The sequence below is a fragment of the Ranitomeya imitator genome, chromosome 1 (assembly GCF_032444005.1).
Source record: "Ranitomeya imitator isolate aRanImi1 chromosome 1, aRanImi1.pri, whole genome shotgun sequence".
Classification (NCBI taxonomy): Eukaryota; Metazoa; Chordata; class Amphibia; order Anura; family Dendrobatidae; genus Ranitomeya; species Ranitomeya imitator.
This window is the reverse complement of record NC_091282.1, coordinates 130,194,600-130,213,700: the sequence shown is the minus strand read 5'-3', so window position 1 is coordinate 130,213,700 and position 19,101 is coordinate 130,194,600. Positions and strand designations below refer to the sequence as shown.

At 43.8% G+C, this 19,101-nt stretch overlaps 1 protein-coding gene across 5 annotated transcripts in view; it reads right to left on the bottom strand.

Moving 5' to 3' along the window:
* Positions 1-19,101, bottom strand: part of ZFYVE16 (zinc finger FYVE-type containing 16) — a 103,893-nt gene that overhangs the window by 80,194 nt on the left and 4,598 nt on the right. For 3 of the 5 annotated variants that reach the window (XM_069750934.1, XM_069750943.1, XM_069750970.1), the window contains 5 exons: positions 11,674-11,778; positions 6,037-7,997; positions 4,433-4,529; positions 2,734-2,904; positions 84-235 (listed from right to left, as the gene is read on the bottom strand). In XM_069750934.1, the coding sequence (XP_069607035.1) occupies positions 84-235; positions 2,734-2,904; positions 4,433-4,529; positions 6,037-7,997; positions 11,674-11,743 (2,451 nt within the window). In that variant the 5' untranslated portion in view covers positions 11,744-11,778. The remainder of the gene's footprint in view (positions 1-83; positions 236-2,733; positions 2,905-4,432; positions 4,530-6,036; positions 7,998-11,673; positions 11,779-19,101) is intronic. The other 2 variants (XM_069750960.1, XM_069750951.1) reach the window with 1 other exon arrangement.

The following is a 19,101-nucleotide window of genomic DNA, read 5'->3' as shown; positions in this document are numbered from 1 at the left end:
GAATTACTGTCCATAACAGATTCCATGAAGAGTCCGTGTGTCCGGCTAAATACACACATCCAAGACATTTATTATAATCTCACCATGGCAGAATCCGGTGAAACTGGCGTTACTGGACACGAGTCTTGAGGAGTTTTCTTGCCAACAGCAGCAAGTTTACTTGTGTCTGCAACTTCTCCATTAGGTAATAAGCCATCAGCAAACCAAACTCTTTTCTGTTCCTTCACATTCATTCCTGAAAGCACGAGGAAAAATTGTCACAATATGCAATTCAATAACTCAAAATGTACAGTCTGCAAGAGAACAAACAGAGGAGGTCGCTGCTAATGCCTTGTAACTCTGCACAACCATCCAGGGGTCTGTGTGATCACCCACAACATATAGTGGTAGGAAACACATGAAGGTGGGAGACGCAGAGAAAACACTGCAGGGAGTCGGCTGGAATAGATCTTTTACCTCTCAGATCTCCTCGGCTCATCTGAGGGCAGCGCACATGTTTACAATAAACCTGGACCCTGGCGAGGGTGGAAAAGTCAGTAAGATCTGCTCGCAGCCAGCTAGTAATCACATAGATCAGCAGAACAGAGAGCCCCACCAGGTACTTTTAGTAAAGAAGCACTAATGAAATGTTTTATGCCCTAAAGCTGTGTGACAGAATATCTAGTGTAGTGTGTGCTAATATACTCACCGATCGCCGTCTTCCATTGTTTCCCGAGCTGTTATGTTCCTCTTCTTATTCGCCAGATCAAGCTGGGTTTATTTATGGGTAAATCACACGCTTTTCCCATGTGGGCCTATGGAGCTTCTGACGCTCGTACTCTCCAAAGATTTACATAGATTTACAATGTAAAAGCGACATCCGCGTCACACATACAGTTAAGTCCAAGTTAGTCAAGTGAGTGAGAAGAGGACCACAGCGGCAATGGAAGCCAGGGAAGGCAGCGATCAGCAAGTATATTAAAGCACTTACACTGCGCACTCGTTTATCTTGGAAGTGTTCTTTAATACATAACGGATGAAGAAATAGTCCAGATTCAGAAAGCAAACAGCAGAATGAGGCAACAATGAGTCTGTCAGTAAGCTCATCTGACAACACTTTCTAAGCAGATTCCTCACATCAAAACTTTAGCTTCGGGTACATTTAACTGTGCCGATTTCAGCCAGGCTAAGTATCATTAACAACTGCTGATGATCCTGTTTCTACAGGACTATGCACAGCCGATTTGTATAAATGATCCAACGAGTGTTTTGCTTGTTCATCGGACGATTACCGGCATGTTAACACTGGCAGATGATCAGGAGTGAGCGTTCCTCCTCACCAATTATCTACAGGTATAACTGCACCATTAGAAGGGGTTTCCAGAGAAGATGTGGGTCACAGACCATTCCCAACAGGTTTGTTTTTCTTTTTTCATTATGCAGTATGCTATATAAACTCCGGACTTTGGTATGTATGGCACAAGAGAGCCTGGTAATACATGGCTCCGTCCTTGGCACTGGAGTCTTTATAATCACTACATTATACTGCCCAATCAGCCAATGAAGGACATCCACAACTCAACGTAACATAAAGGTTTGCAAGTTCTCTATGTGAGCAAATGAGAAGTAGAGGACACCACATGACATCAAAGGATTAAAAGCATTTAAATATCTTGTATCCAATGCCCCCAGATCGCTGACTATAGGAGTTCTTTAAATCACGGATGGGTGACAGGTGCAGTCCTATTGGTGACAAGTCATATGCATCCATGATCTATGTCAGAGAGGCATTGGGGTTTTTTTTTTACATGATTTTTGGAAGGGAAAAAAAAACAAAAAAAAAAAAAAAAAAAAAAAACACACTTCTATGGTTTGGCAAAAGTTACTGAAAATTTTGAATCTTGTGGTTACACCATCATATCCATCAATAGATGAACCCATACAGCACTTATTCCCAATGCTGCTTCACCCTCGCCTCCTTCAGATAAAACAGGCACCCGGAAGAAGTGCGAGATGCTGCTGCTCTTCTTCTCTTGGATCTCAGTTACATCCAAAGTGAGCGAGAGTGAGTGGATTTGAGCTCTATTTTCCAGAACAAATGAAAATTCAGGAGGGAGAAGAACCTCCGATAAGAGTCGAGTCTCTAATATTCACTTGCACTATTGCTTTATAAATGTGCGCTCGAGCGACAGCAACCGATCAAACGGACCTGATTGCTCAACAACAGGACAGGGACTGACACTGATCGCACACACCGACAATTGGCCATCAGTAATGTCACTGACCGCGCCATGCTGCTCTGCTGAGATACATCAGTTCTGGGCACTTAGAAGTTGGCAGACGTAAAATGGCTATAAAAGGGTTAAATGATAGTTCTTTTGTGGGGTCAGACTAACAGGTTACCGAGTAGTGATTGTAGAGTCTAGCAATAAAAGTACAAAAAAAACAATCAAAACTATGCAAACAAATGTGAGGCTGGGCGCAGATAAAGGCTACATCTAGGATCTTGCACAAGTTGCAAAAGAAAAAAAAGATGCGGTACGTCTTGCGCAAGGCCTGCATTGGTTTTTGCCTGGTTTTATTTTAAAACTGACTGCCATAGCAGGTGCAATGCTCTGCAGCACTTCTTCTGACAGCTCATTTATTTCCACATATAATAAAGAAGGTATGTAAGTGCAGATTCCTCCTTCGCTTTGATAGGTGCTCGTGTTTCTCAACTACTTATTTTCCATCTACTCATCAGCTCCCATTTACCTTCAGCTCCTGGATGCTTACGTACTGAGCCAGGCACCGGTACAGTGGGCGGAGGAGAGTTAATTGTACCTGCTGCCTGCAGGAAAGGAGGAATGGTAGCAGAGGACTCAGAGGGGGCAGTGGGATTTGGGCTAGGAGCGGTTGGGCTCATCATCCTCTTAATGGCCTGCACTAAAGGAAGGGAAACAAAACAGAACACTTTCACAGGGGTGCACTAACTCGCAGAAATTAGATCTGTGGAGTAGGAGAGAAACCTCACCCAAGAGGAAAGACAGAAGTACCAGGAGCAAACACAGAAGTGTCTAAGAAAAGTGGGTAAAGTAGTTGCAGCATTGTGGAAGAAGAGCCAACACTCACTGACATCCTCCAAGTGACGAGCCAGTACAGCAACCTACAAACTCTGGGTCTAGGTATCGTACCTGTATGGATTACAGGCAACAAAGACCTTTGGTTGTGAAAAGGGGTTATCACAAACAAGAACGCCCCACCAATTAAGATGATTGGCAAGGGGCATTGACGGTGAATGAAACAGTGGTCACAGCAAGCCCACTACGGCTTTATTCCCAGAGACCTAAGGCGAGTGATAGGTGGGAGCCCAACAATTGGACCTCCAGTAATCATACATTTGTCACCTATACGGTGACCAGCAGATGAATGTTTGTGGGATAACACCTTTAAAATTCTATAATAACATCGGTTTGCACTGGGTTTGTATTCCATCCAGATATTGCTTAATTTGAGTTTCCTTTTCATTTGTTGCATCCATCATATATCCCATGGTATTCAAATGCAAAGTATAAAAGATGAAAGGATAGAGGAGCTGGCCACTACTTTACTATTGGTGGCCTATCCTGAGGATAGGCCATCAGTATCTGATTGGTTGGGGTGCGACCTCATCCCGCACCAATCAGATGTTACTGGGAAAGGGAAGGGTAGCTGCCAAAACACAGCTGCTACAACAGAACTATAGCAGCTGCGGCCGAGTACTACAGTGTTTTTGCTATACTATCTAAAAGCAGCATGATGTATGGACAGAGACTCTGATTCCAGCGATGTATCACTTACCGGCTGCTTGGTGCAGTTTTGCTAGAGTCCTTGTTTTCTCTGTTGTAGATCCTGCAGTGTTCAAAAAGCAGAGCTGGATATAACTCCGCCCACACGCCTGATTGGCAGCTTCCCGAGTACATTGTGAGCAAGCTGCCAATCAGTGGTGCGGGCGGGGTTATACAGATTAGCTAGACTGCTGGGTACTTGAAACAGTCAGGCAGTGATTATCTCCTGCTGATAAAACACTAATTTTATTGAAACTACAACAGCCTATTAAGTGACACATCCCTGGAATCCGTCTCACTTGTCCATGTTACGCTGTGCTCAGATTAAATAGAATTAAAAAAAAAAAAAAAAACTTGACAGTTTCCCTTAAAAAAAAAATAGACCATCAATAAAAAAGAAAGAAGTGGCCAACCACATTAATGTTTACCACCTGGTGTACAGCTCAATGTTTATGGCATATTAATCGTTTGTAGGATTCAGGTCGCCTATTAAGGATGTCAGTAAGCAGGAAAAAGGTTAGTAAAGAGTGAAATGGAATATTAGACTACGAGATGCCACATCTACTGATGGTATAACCAGGCCTAGTAGCATGAGAAAACCAGAACTAATAAAGGTGGCGACAGCGTGTAAAGCACAAAGGGATTACCTTTAGTAATAGAGTCATAGCAAACCACACAGACTCTGGCCTCCTTATCCAGGTACTGCAGTCTGCACCTCTGACTACAGCAGACAGCGCAAAAAACCTACGGAAACAACACACACTGTAAATGAGGATGCGCTGTGCGGGATTACACAGCTCTGATCTATAAATACATGGAGGTGATTTACCCGATGACTAAACTGGAGCTACACCCAGCACGCTGCAGGTTAAATACCTTTAAAGAGGTTTCTGATGTCTCGCTCTTTTGATGAGAGTTCCTTCAATTTTCACACAGGTATCTAAGAGGACACTTACCTTCACAATAAACGTAACCACCAGTTATGGGTATTTTGTGCCCATAGATTTGATTAAAAACATCTCATCAGTCTGAGTACACAGCTCTTATGCAGATCTATGTCCGATTCTGCAGTCATTTTTCACTGTGATCTATAGTAGGGGAGAGGCTAGATGCAGCAGAGTTATGCATGACCATGGGTTCAGACACACAAGACTACACGGGACCTGCATAAAAGCTTAGTTTGTAGTCTGTAACCACAGAGACAAATAAGTCTGCATAAAAGCTGCGTACAGAAAACAGCAGATCTTATTGGAGATGAACTCGAGAAGTGCACTTAGTCTTATGAAAGTAGGTTTGTGGCGTGCAAACAATCAATGTCAAAGCATCTGTCATGTGTTAAAAGGGTTCTCTGGTATAGAAACATCCATTTTATATATCCGGTTAAAGATCCTGACTTAATCCTTTTATAATCTTAGTTTCAGGACCTCATGTCTGAAGGTAAAGCGCATCCCTCGCACTTGAGGACCTGTTCCATCCTTCATTGCACAGGCATAGCACTGGTCTGAATGCACACACTGCAATTATTCATATCTCCTATGGTGGCGCTGCAGGGAAAATGAAAACTTACTGTACAGTTTTCTTGCACATTTAAAGGGAATCAAAAGGTTTTTGCTACCTCATCTGAGAGCAGCATGTTGTAGGAAAAGAGGCCCCAAATCCAAGGATGTATCAATTAGTTTACTGGGTGCAGCAGTTGTGACAATTAGTTATCTTTAGATGTAGCATATAGCAGTGTTCAGAGAGCTAACCTCAACCACACCACAGCTCTTGTGGCCGGACTACTTGGCATAAGGGACTTAGTGGGCAGTGATAATCTCCTGCTGATAAAACATTTACTGTATGGAAAGAACAGCAAACAGCCTAATGAGTGACACATTCCTGAAATCTGTGTCTCAGCTTTTACCTCATGCAGTTGTCAGATTACATAGCAAAAACCTGTTAACACATTCCCTTTAATGTAGTTATAGGAGTAAATCCCTTTTGAACCGAACCTCAAATGTACGAAACAAAGTGAAGCATGGTAAAACGACATTGTAGATTTGTAGAAAATAAATCTGCAATCAAACAAGAATATAGTTGGAACAATCATGTGGACACGCTGAATCCTATGCTATAGTGTAACATACACACTGCTAGGATTTAGAATACTACAGTGCTTGTCAAAAATTGGACTTGGCCTGGAAAATACTGAAGAGCAGAAACGCAGTTTTACAGTGCGAGTTAGTGCAAGCATTCCATATAGCCAACTTACTTTTCCACAAGCTCTACAATGGTGTCTTCGCTTAGTGAAAGTGAAGCGAGTGCTGCAGTTCATGCAGTTTGGAGCTTCGGAATCAGGGATCCAGGTCGGCTGCCTCTGACCCAGCACAGGGTGCTCCATTGCTTCCATATCTGGTCCTTCTGTAGCTTCTTTGACACTGAGCTCAGGACTCTCATCAGTATCTTCAGACCCTCGCAGTACACCATGAGAGTACGAGCTGTCCGATCCAGACGCTTCAGGCGTTTGGTCAGTAAGACTTCGTTCCAAGCCCTGATTATTCAGCTTTTCAGGCTGGCTCAGTGTCAGGGACCTTGGTGGCTGATTAAAAAACGGTTTTGGCCTAAGATTTATATTCTGATAAACAATAGCATCACTGGATGGAAGAGTCTCCAGATTTTGAGGTGGAGTAGTGGAAGCAGCCGCACTCTTGGAAGCATCCACCGTCTTCCTCAGAGCTTTGTCTTGTTCCATTACTGGAGAAGACGGTAACTCCTCACCACTAGTCCCACAAGACTCAGACCCAGTTAAATCACGAGCTATGAGGTTTCCCTTATTTAAAGGAACACCCTCCTCGCTGAGAAAAGCATCCAGCTCCGCATCACTGACATATGTGTCACTTAACGATAGGTCATTATGGTCACTTATGAAATCACATAATACAGCATTTTCAAAATCAGGACTATAGATATTATCTGGAGGAGCAGGGGTCGGACCAATAGGCTGACACGTTTCCACTGTAGGTAATTTGGTAACAGGTTGCGGTGACAAATCGTCATCTGCTGACTTAATTTCACTGGCTACATATTTCTCTGCAGGAACACATGGCGTGGGTGGTAAACATGCATTTTTAGAAATTGGCATCTCAAGATCATTTTGTGAAATGCCAGCAGGTACTTCTGAGACTCGGCTGTAAAGCTCCCCTGAAGTGTCTTTCACAGGCAGAGGACTATCTTGTGTATGTAACACAGGACGAGGGAGAGATCCGGTGTGTGGGGTCCGCTCATCGGGTGCAGATGCTGCCGAAGCCTTTGCCATATCAGCATCACACTCTGGCATGATCATGCTTGAGATCTCTGTTTGGCAAGCACCTAAATTACTATAAATCTCACTTTTCAATCCAAAGTCTGAATTGTCTGTAGATAACACTGAGACATCTAAATGTCCGATCGGTTTGACTTCCCTAGACTCAAATGTTAGAGTATGGACCAATTCACCCTCCTCCACTTTAGGCTCCACACCAGTTTGATCTTCAGTCAAGGCCTCATAACAGAGATCGTCGCTCACGTAGCCATCAGTACTGGAGGAACTTGAAGTACTAGTTGAGTCAATGCTGGAAGCCATGTCAGAAGCTTCTCTAGCATCTTCAAAATCAGCACTAAGATTGATATTTGTACTTCTAGCTTCAGGTCTTAGGTTGAGAAGACTGGTCTGGCTCTCAGGTAGCCAGGATGGTTTTCCCATAGAGACATCTGCACAACATAGTTCTTCACTTCCAGCTTCAGATCTGTCCATTTCATTAGGAACTGCAAAGAACCCTGGGTCGGAAAGCAACTCAAGGTCAGAGACAAGATTTCCGCTTGTCTGGAGAGCATCGGGAATTAAGGACTCATTGCTACCTGCAGTATGAAGTGAGCTGCCGGTGTCACTGATAAGGTCGCATATAGGAACACTGCTCCTCCCAGTGCTTGATTCATCTTCATTGGATTTTCCTTCCTCCACACATGATAAGAGATCTGGGCCTGCAACATTTCTTTCACCTTGTGAGACAGGAGTTACATTTTTTAACTCTTCCTCATTGAGACAGACTGAAGGCAGAGGTTCTTCATGACAACCGCCAGGGGGCTGCTTTGCAGGAGCTGCAAAATCTGGCTGCAGGTAGAAGTCCCCTGACGAAAGAGCACTTTGGTTTGGGCTGAAAGGTGCACCACCAGTCTGGCCAGTTTCCAACTCGTCTGTACGAAAAAGTGAGAACATAAATGCCATTAACAGAGAGCCATGTTTATGTACACACACAGAGATCCATTACTATTATATGTGAGGGTAAACACTTCTGTGCTCCTCTGCTCCTGCTCTAGACCCCACACTAAATACACAGCTTTATACAATATAATATTTCATGCCTCGTGTCTTATTACACGTCAAAATAAATTTTATCTGTACAAACTGATGGGTTTAAAAGCAAATGATTATATAGAGATGATCAATTTTCTGCAGAACAGGCTGGCGATACACAACTTACAGAAGTCTCAGACACAGAGCCTGGGACCTTTTAGTTGGCACATTTGTTTTAGGTAATCTACCATTTATATATTGTTTCTAATGCATGCTACCTTTAGGCAACGCTAGATATGAGACCATTGCAGTTAGCCATTAAGGGGGATAATTATACCCTTCTAATAGTATAGCTCTGGCTCTTAAGGCATTAATACCCTTGGCTTCTCTATGCTACTGCTGTATCTATATATTATATATTCAATAACTTGGTAGGAGTTTCTGTTTGGAGATGTTTTTTTTTCCCTATCATTTTATTCTATGTTATTGTATAGATTTATATAATAAAAATATATTTTAAACCATAACTACAGGAATCTCTTCATATCCTAGGATATATGTTACTAATTTTTGTCACAGATTGTTTGGTTGTTTATTTATTAGCAAAGTGTCTAGCATTGCATTTTCTCATTGGGACTATTGTGATTAGATATAGTAGGATACCTTAGGTACAAACATGATAGCTTCATTCGGAGAAGTTTCTTGAAACTACACTTGTGTTTATTAAACAATTTCAAATTAAAAAGGTGCATGAAAAAGCAATGGGCTTTCATATCAATCACTTAAAGGGAACCTGTCAGCAGGTTTGTCTCAAATGAGGTAGGGCCGGTACCTTTCAGTCCTCATATACAGCATTCTAATATGCTGCATGTATGCCCCCAATCCAGCCTTGTGACCGTAAAGTACTGCAGTGCGCATTTTCAGGAAAAGGCCAAAACAGCCCTGGTTCGTGCACATTGCAGTACTATGCTATAGCCATGCCAGGGCAGACAGAAGTACGCCTGCGCAGGAGCGTGAGGCCAGGGACACCGTGTGGATGACATAGGACGTGTCATCCATATGAAGCACAGACGGAGGATGGCATCGCAAGAAGAGAGGAGGCGCCGGACCAAGACAGCAACGCCCATCAGCCCCGACCATTCTGTAGACAAGTATTTTAAAAGGTCTTTTTCTGGTCTTGCACGCAGAGATTGGGGGCATATATAGCTTATTAGAATGCAGTATATCAGGCCTGAAAATACTGGCCTTCGCTCAAACAGGACAAACTTGGTGACAGGCTCCCTTTAAATAGTACACAGGAAGCTACCCCTTCTCTGTATAAGACTCTCCAACTGCAGAGGTATGAGGAAAACTCATTTGTATAAATTATAGAAAGAATCAGAAGACTTTCATAGTAGGAAGTGCGTCAGCTCATACAAAATATTGGCCAAGATGACAGGAGGTGCACCCGCGACGTAGGAACACTTGTAAAAGCGATCTTTGTTGCACATAGCAGCCAATCACAGTGCAGCTTTGATTATTCAAGAGCAGAAGGTAAAATAAAAGCCGCCTTGTGATTAAGGCCATGTTCACACAGTGCGTTTTTTACCGCGGAACCGCGGCGGTTTTGCCGCTGCGGTTCCGCAGCTGTTTTCCATGCAGGGTACAGTACACTGTACCCTATGGAAAACAGGACACACTGTGCACATGGTCCGGAAATTGTAAAAAAAAAGCCGCGCTGAATAGCTCCCGGAAAAAAGAAGGAGCATGTCAATTCTTCTTCCTGAACCGCAGCGGTTCTGCACCCATAGACCTCCATTGTGAGGTCAAAATCGCAGTAAAACACGCAGATCAAAAATATATCTGCGGGTTTTACTGCGATTTGATGTGCAGAACCGCTGCAGCAGGAAGTGCGGGGGAGCGGGCGGAAGTGCGTGGGCGGAGTGTGGCTGCCCCCCCCGTGCTCCGATCCCGCCCCCCCGTGCTCCGATGCCCCCCCCCCCCCCCGTGCTCCGATGCCCCCCCCGTGCCCTAATCTCCCCCCCTTATACTTACCCGGCGTCCCGGTGTCCGTCCGGCCGTCTTCTCCCTGGGCGCCGCCATCTTGCAAAATGGCGGGCGCATGCGCAGTGCGCCCGCCGAATCTGCCGGCCGGCAGATTCGCTCCAAAGTGCATTTTGATCACTGAGATATAACCTATCTCAGTGATCAAAATAAAAAAATAGTAAATGACACTCCCCCCACTTTGTCACCCCCATTGGTAGGGACAATAAAAAAATTAAGAATTTTTTTTTTTTTTTCACTAAGGTTAGAATATGGGTAGGGGTAGGGTTAGGGTTAGGGGTAGGGTTAGGGGTAGGGTTAGGGGTAGGGTTAGGGGTAGGGTTAGGGGTAGGGTTAGGGGTAGGGGTAGGGGTAGGGTTAGGGGTAGGGTTAGCGGTAGGGTTAGGGGTAGGGTTAGGGTTAGGGGTAGGGTTAGGGGTAGGGGTAGGGTATTTTCAGCCATTTTAGCCCTAAAAAGCTTCCTAGGAAACACAGTCTCTGCATAGAAAACTGCATAAAAAAAGGATAAAAAAACGCATCAAAAAACGCATCAAAAAAGGACAAAAAAAGGACCAAAAAAAGGACCTGCGTTTTCTGCCAAGAGCTGCAGTTTTTTAAAAAAACTGTCCTGAAAAAAAAAGGATGGAAATCCTGAACGTGTGAACATACCCTAATAGTTATTGGAAACAAAGAACGTCCCTTTAGATATTTTAAAGTCCCATTCCAGCATTTCTTTTATTTCAGCATCAGTAAAGTGTGATCAGAGTGTACTTTACAATGATTATCGGCCACAGTGTTGTGAGGTTTCCAGCGCTGCTCCGGTTCTCTGCGGCATCATGTGACCACAGCTCGCTCTCGTCAGCTCACATGGTGGATTGTTGCTTTCCCGCTTAAGGTAAATCTACGAGAGCCTCGCTGCGAGTGTCAGACTTACATTGTGTGACTTTCAGTAAAATATACGATGGAGCGAGACGGCTTTTCACAACTGAAGTCACCCGGTCCAAGAGATGACAGGAGCGGAGGTGGCAAATTAAACAACTGGCAAGTATTTTAATGCACACTCTGGACATACCATTACTGATAGCTTATGGATAGTGAGATAAATAATTAAAGAAAAACCTCCCTGATCATATCCTTATCTGCCTGGTCCGATCCTTAGCATACCAGTGTGAGATTATTAGGAAAAAGAGGATCTTATCGAACAATAAAATAAGTGATCAGCATTTTATGAACTTTGAAAATCAACCCAAGAATATAGAAAAACAGAAATAAATTAGGAAAAAAAAACGTAATGCGAGACTATAATGATTTACCATTCATTGCAATTCTGACTTCTTGGTGATAAATATAATAAAAACATTGGAAATGCTCTCAGAATTTTGTGTTTTACATGTAGCGACATGCAGATTGCAGTGCGATTATGTGGCATCTTCAGCCAACAATGTCAGGTGCATGACGGTCATGTAGACGAACAAGAGACAGAATTCTCATACGGTTCACTGAGAAATATTCCTAACGGAAAAGGGTAACTCATCAGAAGATGACAAGTCTCACCTGTATTCTGCTCAAAGTCATCCAGCAATTTATCCAAATCCACAACTGCCGCTTGAAAGTAACTGTCCATCTTCTTTTGGATCCACAAAGAATTTTCTTTGGCACCTGAGAAAACATAACACTTGTTAAAAACACAGAATGGCCAAACTTCCAGATTACTAGTCTTCTTTTTGGACATTACAGGGGTTGTCCAGTGAAAACAAGCTATCACCTATCCATAGGATGTGATACTACTTGTTGTTCGCTGAAGGTTTGACCACTGGGACCCACACCGATCGGCAGAACGGAAGACTTTTATCCCAGTTATAGAATGGAGCAACAGCGAGACCACCGCTTTATTCATTTACTATGGGGATGCTGAGGGCTGCTCTTGGCTTTTTCTGGCAGCCCCACAGAAAATGAATGGAGCAGCGTTCAGGGATCCATCCAGCCCTGCTGTAAGTTCCCCGTTGGGGATAAAGATTGATTGGCGCGTATCCCGGCAATGAAACACCCACTGATCTGCAAGTCGTTACCTACCGTATATTGTGGGTAGATGATAATTTGCTTTAACTTAAAAAAAAAAAAAAACAACAACTTTAATTTCCATTTTTACTACAAATCAAACAAGTCAAATTACATTCCATAAAACGGTGTCTCCTGCACGCTGTCCCCTCCTTGCCCCCTTCACTCCACAGAGCAGTTAGCTGCCCTCATTATGTGTCGGCTTCATCCAACTGAGCAGCCAAATACTCATATGACCATGTGCTCACCCACCCCCTGCAGACTGTGAGCCCTCGCGGGCAGGGTCCTCCCTCCTTATGTACTCGTGTGCCTTGTTATCTGCTCATGTTTAATGTATTTGTCTATATTTGCCCCGTATTCACATGTAAAGTGCCATGGAATAAATGGCGCTATAAAAATGTATAATAATAATAATAATAATAATAATAATAATAATGTGCTGATAAAAAACACCACAGGCGCGGCACAACCCATTTAACTTCAAAACCATATGGATGAAAACATGTAGGCTGTGTGCCCACGTTGCGGTTTTTTCGCAGTTTTTCCTGATAACGCTATAAAACTGCAAAAAAAACCGCATACAATAAGCATCCCATCATTTAGAATGAATTCCGCATATTTTGTGCACATGATGCGTTTTTTTCCGCAAAAAAAACGCATCGCGGTAAAAACCGCAGCATGTTCATTAATTTTTCGTTTTTTTTTTGCGGATTTCCCACTACAAAATACATTGTGAAATGTCCGGAAAAAACTGCGGCAAAACCGCATGCAGATTTCTTGCGGATTTCTTGCAGAAAATGTCCGGTTTTTCTCAGGAATTTTCTGCGAGAAATCCTGAACGTGTGCACATAGCCGTAAAGGGCACCTGCCAGCCTGGAACTGCAGTGCAGGAGGAGCTGAACAGAATGCTACATACAGTAGTTTTGTGGGAAGATGCAACCAGGTCCAGTGAGCTGATTACATAGGTGACTGATAGTTTCTCTGCATGAACACTCACAAGGAAAGCAGTGGATCAATGATTAGGACGGCTCAATGGACCCAAGTGCCTGAAAGAGCAGGGACTTCATTGTATAAGATACAAGTTAGGGATCGAGCCCACGTCAGTATTTCACATCAGTGTTTGTATGCCAAAACCAGGAGTGGAACGTACAGAGAAAAACTAGAATTGAAAGATTGACACCTGCTCCATGTTTTCTACTCTCCTGGTTTTGACAAGCAAATACTGATGAAATACTGATGCGTGAATAAAGCCTTATGTCGAGGCTTTTCTCACACAAATAATACTAATATATATCAGCTGGAGGATTGCATTGCATTTCCAAGCTGAGTGCCCTTTAAAGGGAACCTGTCACCCCCAAAATCGAAGGTGAGCCAAGTCCACCGGCATCTAGGGCTTATCTTATCTACAGCATTCTGTAATGCTGAATATAAGCCCCCGATGTATCCTGAAAGAGGAGAAAAAGAGGTTAGATTATACTCACCCAGGGGCGGTCCGATCCGATGGGCGTCGCGGTCCGGTCCGGGCCTCCCATCTTCTTACGATGACGTCCTCATCCTGTCTTAAAGGGAACCTGTCACCTGAATTTGGAGGGACTGGTTTTGGGTCATATGGGCGGAGTTTTCGGGTGTTTGATTCACCCTTTCCTTACCCGCTGGCTGCATGCTGGCTGCAATATTGGATTGAAGTTCATTCTCTGTCCTCCATAGTACACGCCTGCACAAGGCAAGATTGCTTTGCGCGGGCGTGTACTATGGAGGACAGAGAATGAACTTCAATCCAATATTGCATCCAGCATGCAGCCAGCGGGTAAGGAAAGGGTGAATCAAACACCCGAAAACTCCGTCCATATGACCCAAAACCAGTCCCGCCAAATTCAGGTGACAGAGTCCCTTAAATGCTGCGGCTCCGGCCTACTTTGTCTGCCCTGTTGAGGGCAGAGCAAAGTATGGCTGCGCAGGAGCCGCAACGTGAAGACAGGAAGAGGACGTCATCCTATGAAGATGGGAGGCCCCGGACCGGACCGCGACACCCATCGGATCGGACCGCCCCTGGGTGAGTATAATCTAACCTCTTTTGCTCATCTTTCAGGATACATCGGGGGCTTATCTACAGCATTACGGAATGCTGTAGATAAGCCCCTGATGCCGGTGGACTTAGCTCACCTTCGATTTTGGGGGTGACAGGTTCCCTTTAAGTGCAGAAGTATGGCACTCTGGGTCCATGTGATACAGTTTCTAAAGAACAAGAAACAAAAAAAACATTTATAAAATGGGGTAAATGTGACATTTGCTGTGAGATCAGATGCAGGAATCTACGGCCAATCCTCAGATTTAGCAGGTTATAATTTGAGCTGATTGAGTTTTGCCCCCTGCGGTTTTCACAAAGACAACACAACAATAAGCTCACATGACACCGCTGCTGGATGTTGATCCCAGTAAACAGTAAAGGTACCGTCACACTAAGCGACGCTGCAGCGATACCGACAACGATCCGGATCGCTGCAGCGTCGCTGTTTGGTCGCTGGAGAGCTGTCACACAGACGATGTCAGCAGGAAGTCCAGCGACGAAATAAAGTGCTGGACTTTCTGCAGCGACCAACGACATCACAGCAGGATCCTGATCGCTGCTGCCTGTCAAACTGAACGATATCGCTAGCCAGGACGCTGCAACGTCACGGATCGCTAGCGATATCGTTTAGTGTGACGGTACCTTAAGGAATTAAAGAACTAAATACTGAGAAGCGGTGGCAGTCTGAGCAGAGTATTTGTTTTTATTTTTTGAACCATTTACTTCCACTAATATAAGGCTGTTAAGTAAATCTCTATACTGCACTGCAGAATGCATGGACGATATTCAAAACAACTAAAGTGTATATGCAATATATACATATAATGCTGTGTATGTGTGTGCGCACATACACCACAACATTAAAATTGTAACACCAAGAAGAAAAAGTCATGGAGTGCTGGATAGACATGGCAATGATGTGCAAGTGACCAAAAAAAAAAAAAAAGAATGGAAACAAATTTTTAAAACCATCTCGATTTATTCAGCATTGCATATGAGCGCCATGCACAGAAACCTCTGCACTTACACGCCTTAGATGCTATCATTGAGGTTATTAATGGCTATCTGAGGAAGGTTCTGCCACACTGAATGCACTACGACAAATCATCAAGATCTGCTGCTGGCATATCGCAGTGTGACTGGTGACTAAGGATGATTGAATAGCTTCGGATAGGTGCTTATCCGAATAGCTGCCTCGGAAACCTGGATACCTGGAGCGCTCCCGTTAATCACCGGTTGAGTGTGGCGGCTGTGAGACAGTCACAACACACGCATGGAGCGTGGAGAGCCTGTGTGTTGTAACGGTCACATAGTCGCATGTAATTACCGGAAGCACGCCGGCATCTCCTCGTCACATCATATGGGCTGTTCCTACCTAAAGCAATGTGGCATGATTCGTACCACGCCGCACTGAGTATTTGGAATTATACCATCCTATATCTCATGCAGACTTCCTTGATAAAGGCAATCGTGCCAAAATTATGTCGGCTGTACATTAAATTGAAAATCATTTGAAACTTTAATTCCCTTATGACGAAGGGTATGTGTCCACGTTCAGGATTGCATCAGGATTTTATGTCAGTATTTGTAAGCCAAAACCAGGAGTGGAACAATTAGGCTGGGGTCACACTAGACCGTAATACGGACGAGTGCAATGCGATAAAAAATCGCATAGCACTCGTCCCAATGTTAATCTATGGAGCAGCTCCCATCATCCGATATTTTCTCGGCCGTATTCAGGATCCGAGTGAAATCGCAGCATGCTGCAATTCTCAGCGTATCTCGGCCGAGAGTCGCCAATGAAAGTCTATGGAAGCCCCAAAAATACGGATCACACACGGACCAGCAGTGTGACTTGCGAGGAATACGCAGCGCTGTTAGAGAGAAAAGCCGGCAATTCAGTGCGGTGTACAGTGCTAGACAGCTTTAAAGCCGGTAATTCAATTACCGGCTTTTGCTTTCTCCTTCCTAAAACCCGACATGATTTGAGACCTGGTTTACATACAGTAAACCATGTCTTCTCCCCATTTTTTTTTGCATATTCCACACTACTAATGTCAGTAGTGTTTAGCTAGACGTGGGTCACAAGGGCCCGAAAAAACGATCTTACAGTCCATGTGATACAAAATATGGAAAAATCTTTATTAATAATAAAACATCATAATGGGACAATTATGGAACGGGTAAGGCTAAGGTGCAACCCGGATAGCGGGGACGCTGCACCGACCAAGATGTTACACAGGCGTATGAAACCGGGACGGGATCATAAAAATATATCCAAACAACTGGCAATATTATAAGTCAGAGTCTAATGTCATATAGCAATAAATACAGGCGCCATCTATACACAGGGACACAAATCCAAAGTATAAATAAAGTATCACTATCAGAGCCCTGTGTAAAATGCACAAGTGGCACTAAGACATAGAAAAAGACATAGGCACCAGATAATATGTTACCTCTAAATAGAGCACAGTGTACAGACACCTCCCGGGGCCAAACGCCTGCTTTCTAGGAAAGCTCCCAGGCTTTCTAGGTAAGTTCCCACGATCTATGAACAGCCAGCAGAGGGCGTCTCACCGCAAATGAATCTAAATATAGAGCATTGATCTATATTTAGCCTTATTCCCTGGGGTTTTGCAGCAAGGAGCAGCCTGCATTAGCGGAACTCCTTGCTGCAAAATGTTTTAACCCCTTCAGAAGGATTTACATCGTTGGACTTTACAGATCTGCGGAGGGTAAGGATATTGTTGGTTTATTATGTTTTTTTACTTACAGAACGAGGGTCTTCAGTGACTGGATTGGGCGTAGAATAAAATACTCCAACAACCATTGTTTTTATTTCATTAAAATAATTTATAATAATGTGTTTGTCTTTTATTTAACCCTATCATTCAATTGGATTAATAATGGATAGGTGTCATAATTGACGCCTCTCCATTATTAATTAGGCTTAATGTCACCTTACAATAGCAAGGTGGCATTAACCCTTCATTACCCCATATCCCACCGCTACACGGGAATGGGAAGAGAGTGGCCAAGTGCCAGAATAGGCGCATCTTCCAGATGTGCCTTTTCTGGGGTGGCTGGGGGCAGATGTTTTTAGCCAGGGGGGGGCCAATAACCGTGGACCCTCTCCAGGCTATTAATATCTGCCCTCAGTCACTGGCTTTACTACTCTGGCGGAGAAAATTGTGCGGGAGCCCACGCCAATTTTTTCCGCCATTTAACCCCTTAATTTAATAGCTAGAACGGCCAAATTTTGCATAGACACACTACTGACATTAGTAGTGTGGAATATGCAAAAAAAATGGGGAGAAGACATGGTTTACTGTATGTAAACCAGGTCTCAAATCATGTCGGGTTTTAGGAAGGAGAAAGCAGAAGCCGGCAATTGAATTACCGGCTTTCTGCTATATCGCGCTGGATGAAATATTAATATATATACATATATGTGTCTACTGACATTATATATATATATATATATATATATATATATATATATATATGTTTGTTTGTTTTTGACACATGGATCCCTTGTATTGGCGTATGTTGGTTTTGCAAGCCTGCGATAAAAACACGCAGTACGGATGCCATACGGATGTCACACGGATCATTTGATGCGAGAAAATCGCATCCTCGAACTGCACTCGGATCACTGTTTTGTAAAAATCTTTGCGATTCTCCTCCGTCAAAAACGGACCGTTTTTTTATACGTTGTGTGTGTCCCCGGCCTTAGAGGAAAAGTATAATAGAAACATATGCACCACTTCTGAATTTATCAGCCACTCCTGGTTTTGGCTTACAAATACTGACATAAAATCCTGACCAAATCCTGATGCAATCCTGAACGTGGACACATACCCTTAGGCTACTTTCACACATCAGGTTTTTTTTGCATCAGGCACAATCCGGCAAATGTTGGAAAAAAACGGCTCCGGCGCAGATTGTGAAAAACTGATGCGACGGATCAGTTTCTTTGACGGATCCGACTAGCATATCTAAATAATTGGATAAGAAAAAAAAAAAAATTTTGGAGCATGCTCAGCTTAAAAAAACAGAATCTGGCGCCGGAATCCGTCATTTCCCAGATCCGGCACCCATAGGCTTCTGTTCTAGCAAACAGCCGGAAGCGCCGGATGCGATGCTTCCGGCTTTTTCGCCAGAGACAAAAAACGTTGCTATGGACGTTTTTTCCGGAAACGGCAGATTTGCTGGATCCGGCGAAAACCGGACAAAACGCAAGGTCATCCGGGACTAATACAAGTCTATGGGAAAAAAAACTGGATCCAGCGGCAACATTTGCCGGATCCGTTTTTTTTTTAAATTTACCCTAATTGAGCCTCACAGTGAAAACCTGATTTATGAAAGTAACCTTATTGAGTGCCGAAGGTCATTATTCTATATGCTACACAGCCATGACACATGCAGCTGTGGCACCAAACAGCTGATTATCGGGAGCGCTCCAAGTAACAGATGCAGCTATTCGGGAAGCGCTATAACTATTCGGATAAGCACTTACCTGAAACTATTTGCTCATCCCTACTGGTGACCAATGAAGAAGTCTGGTGAAGCTTCAGGCTATGGTAGCACATTTATGTGGCCTGGAGTTGTGTTGAAACATGGCTCCTGGCATACCTTGATTTGGTCATGGAACCAGTGGTACTGCCATTTCTCCAACGTAACGCCAAGTTGTTACAGTAGCTGGGTTGAAGACTAGAGGGTTCCAGTTACCATACATTAAGCAACGCCTCACCATGACCGTGGAATACAACCATAGTGAGATTTCCTTGTGATGGCCTCTTTACGCATTGCCCCCATGACTGCAATCCAATCTCAGGTATCACTGCATCCAA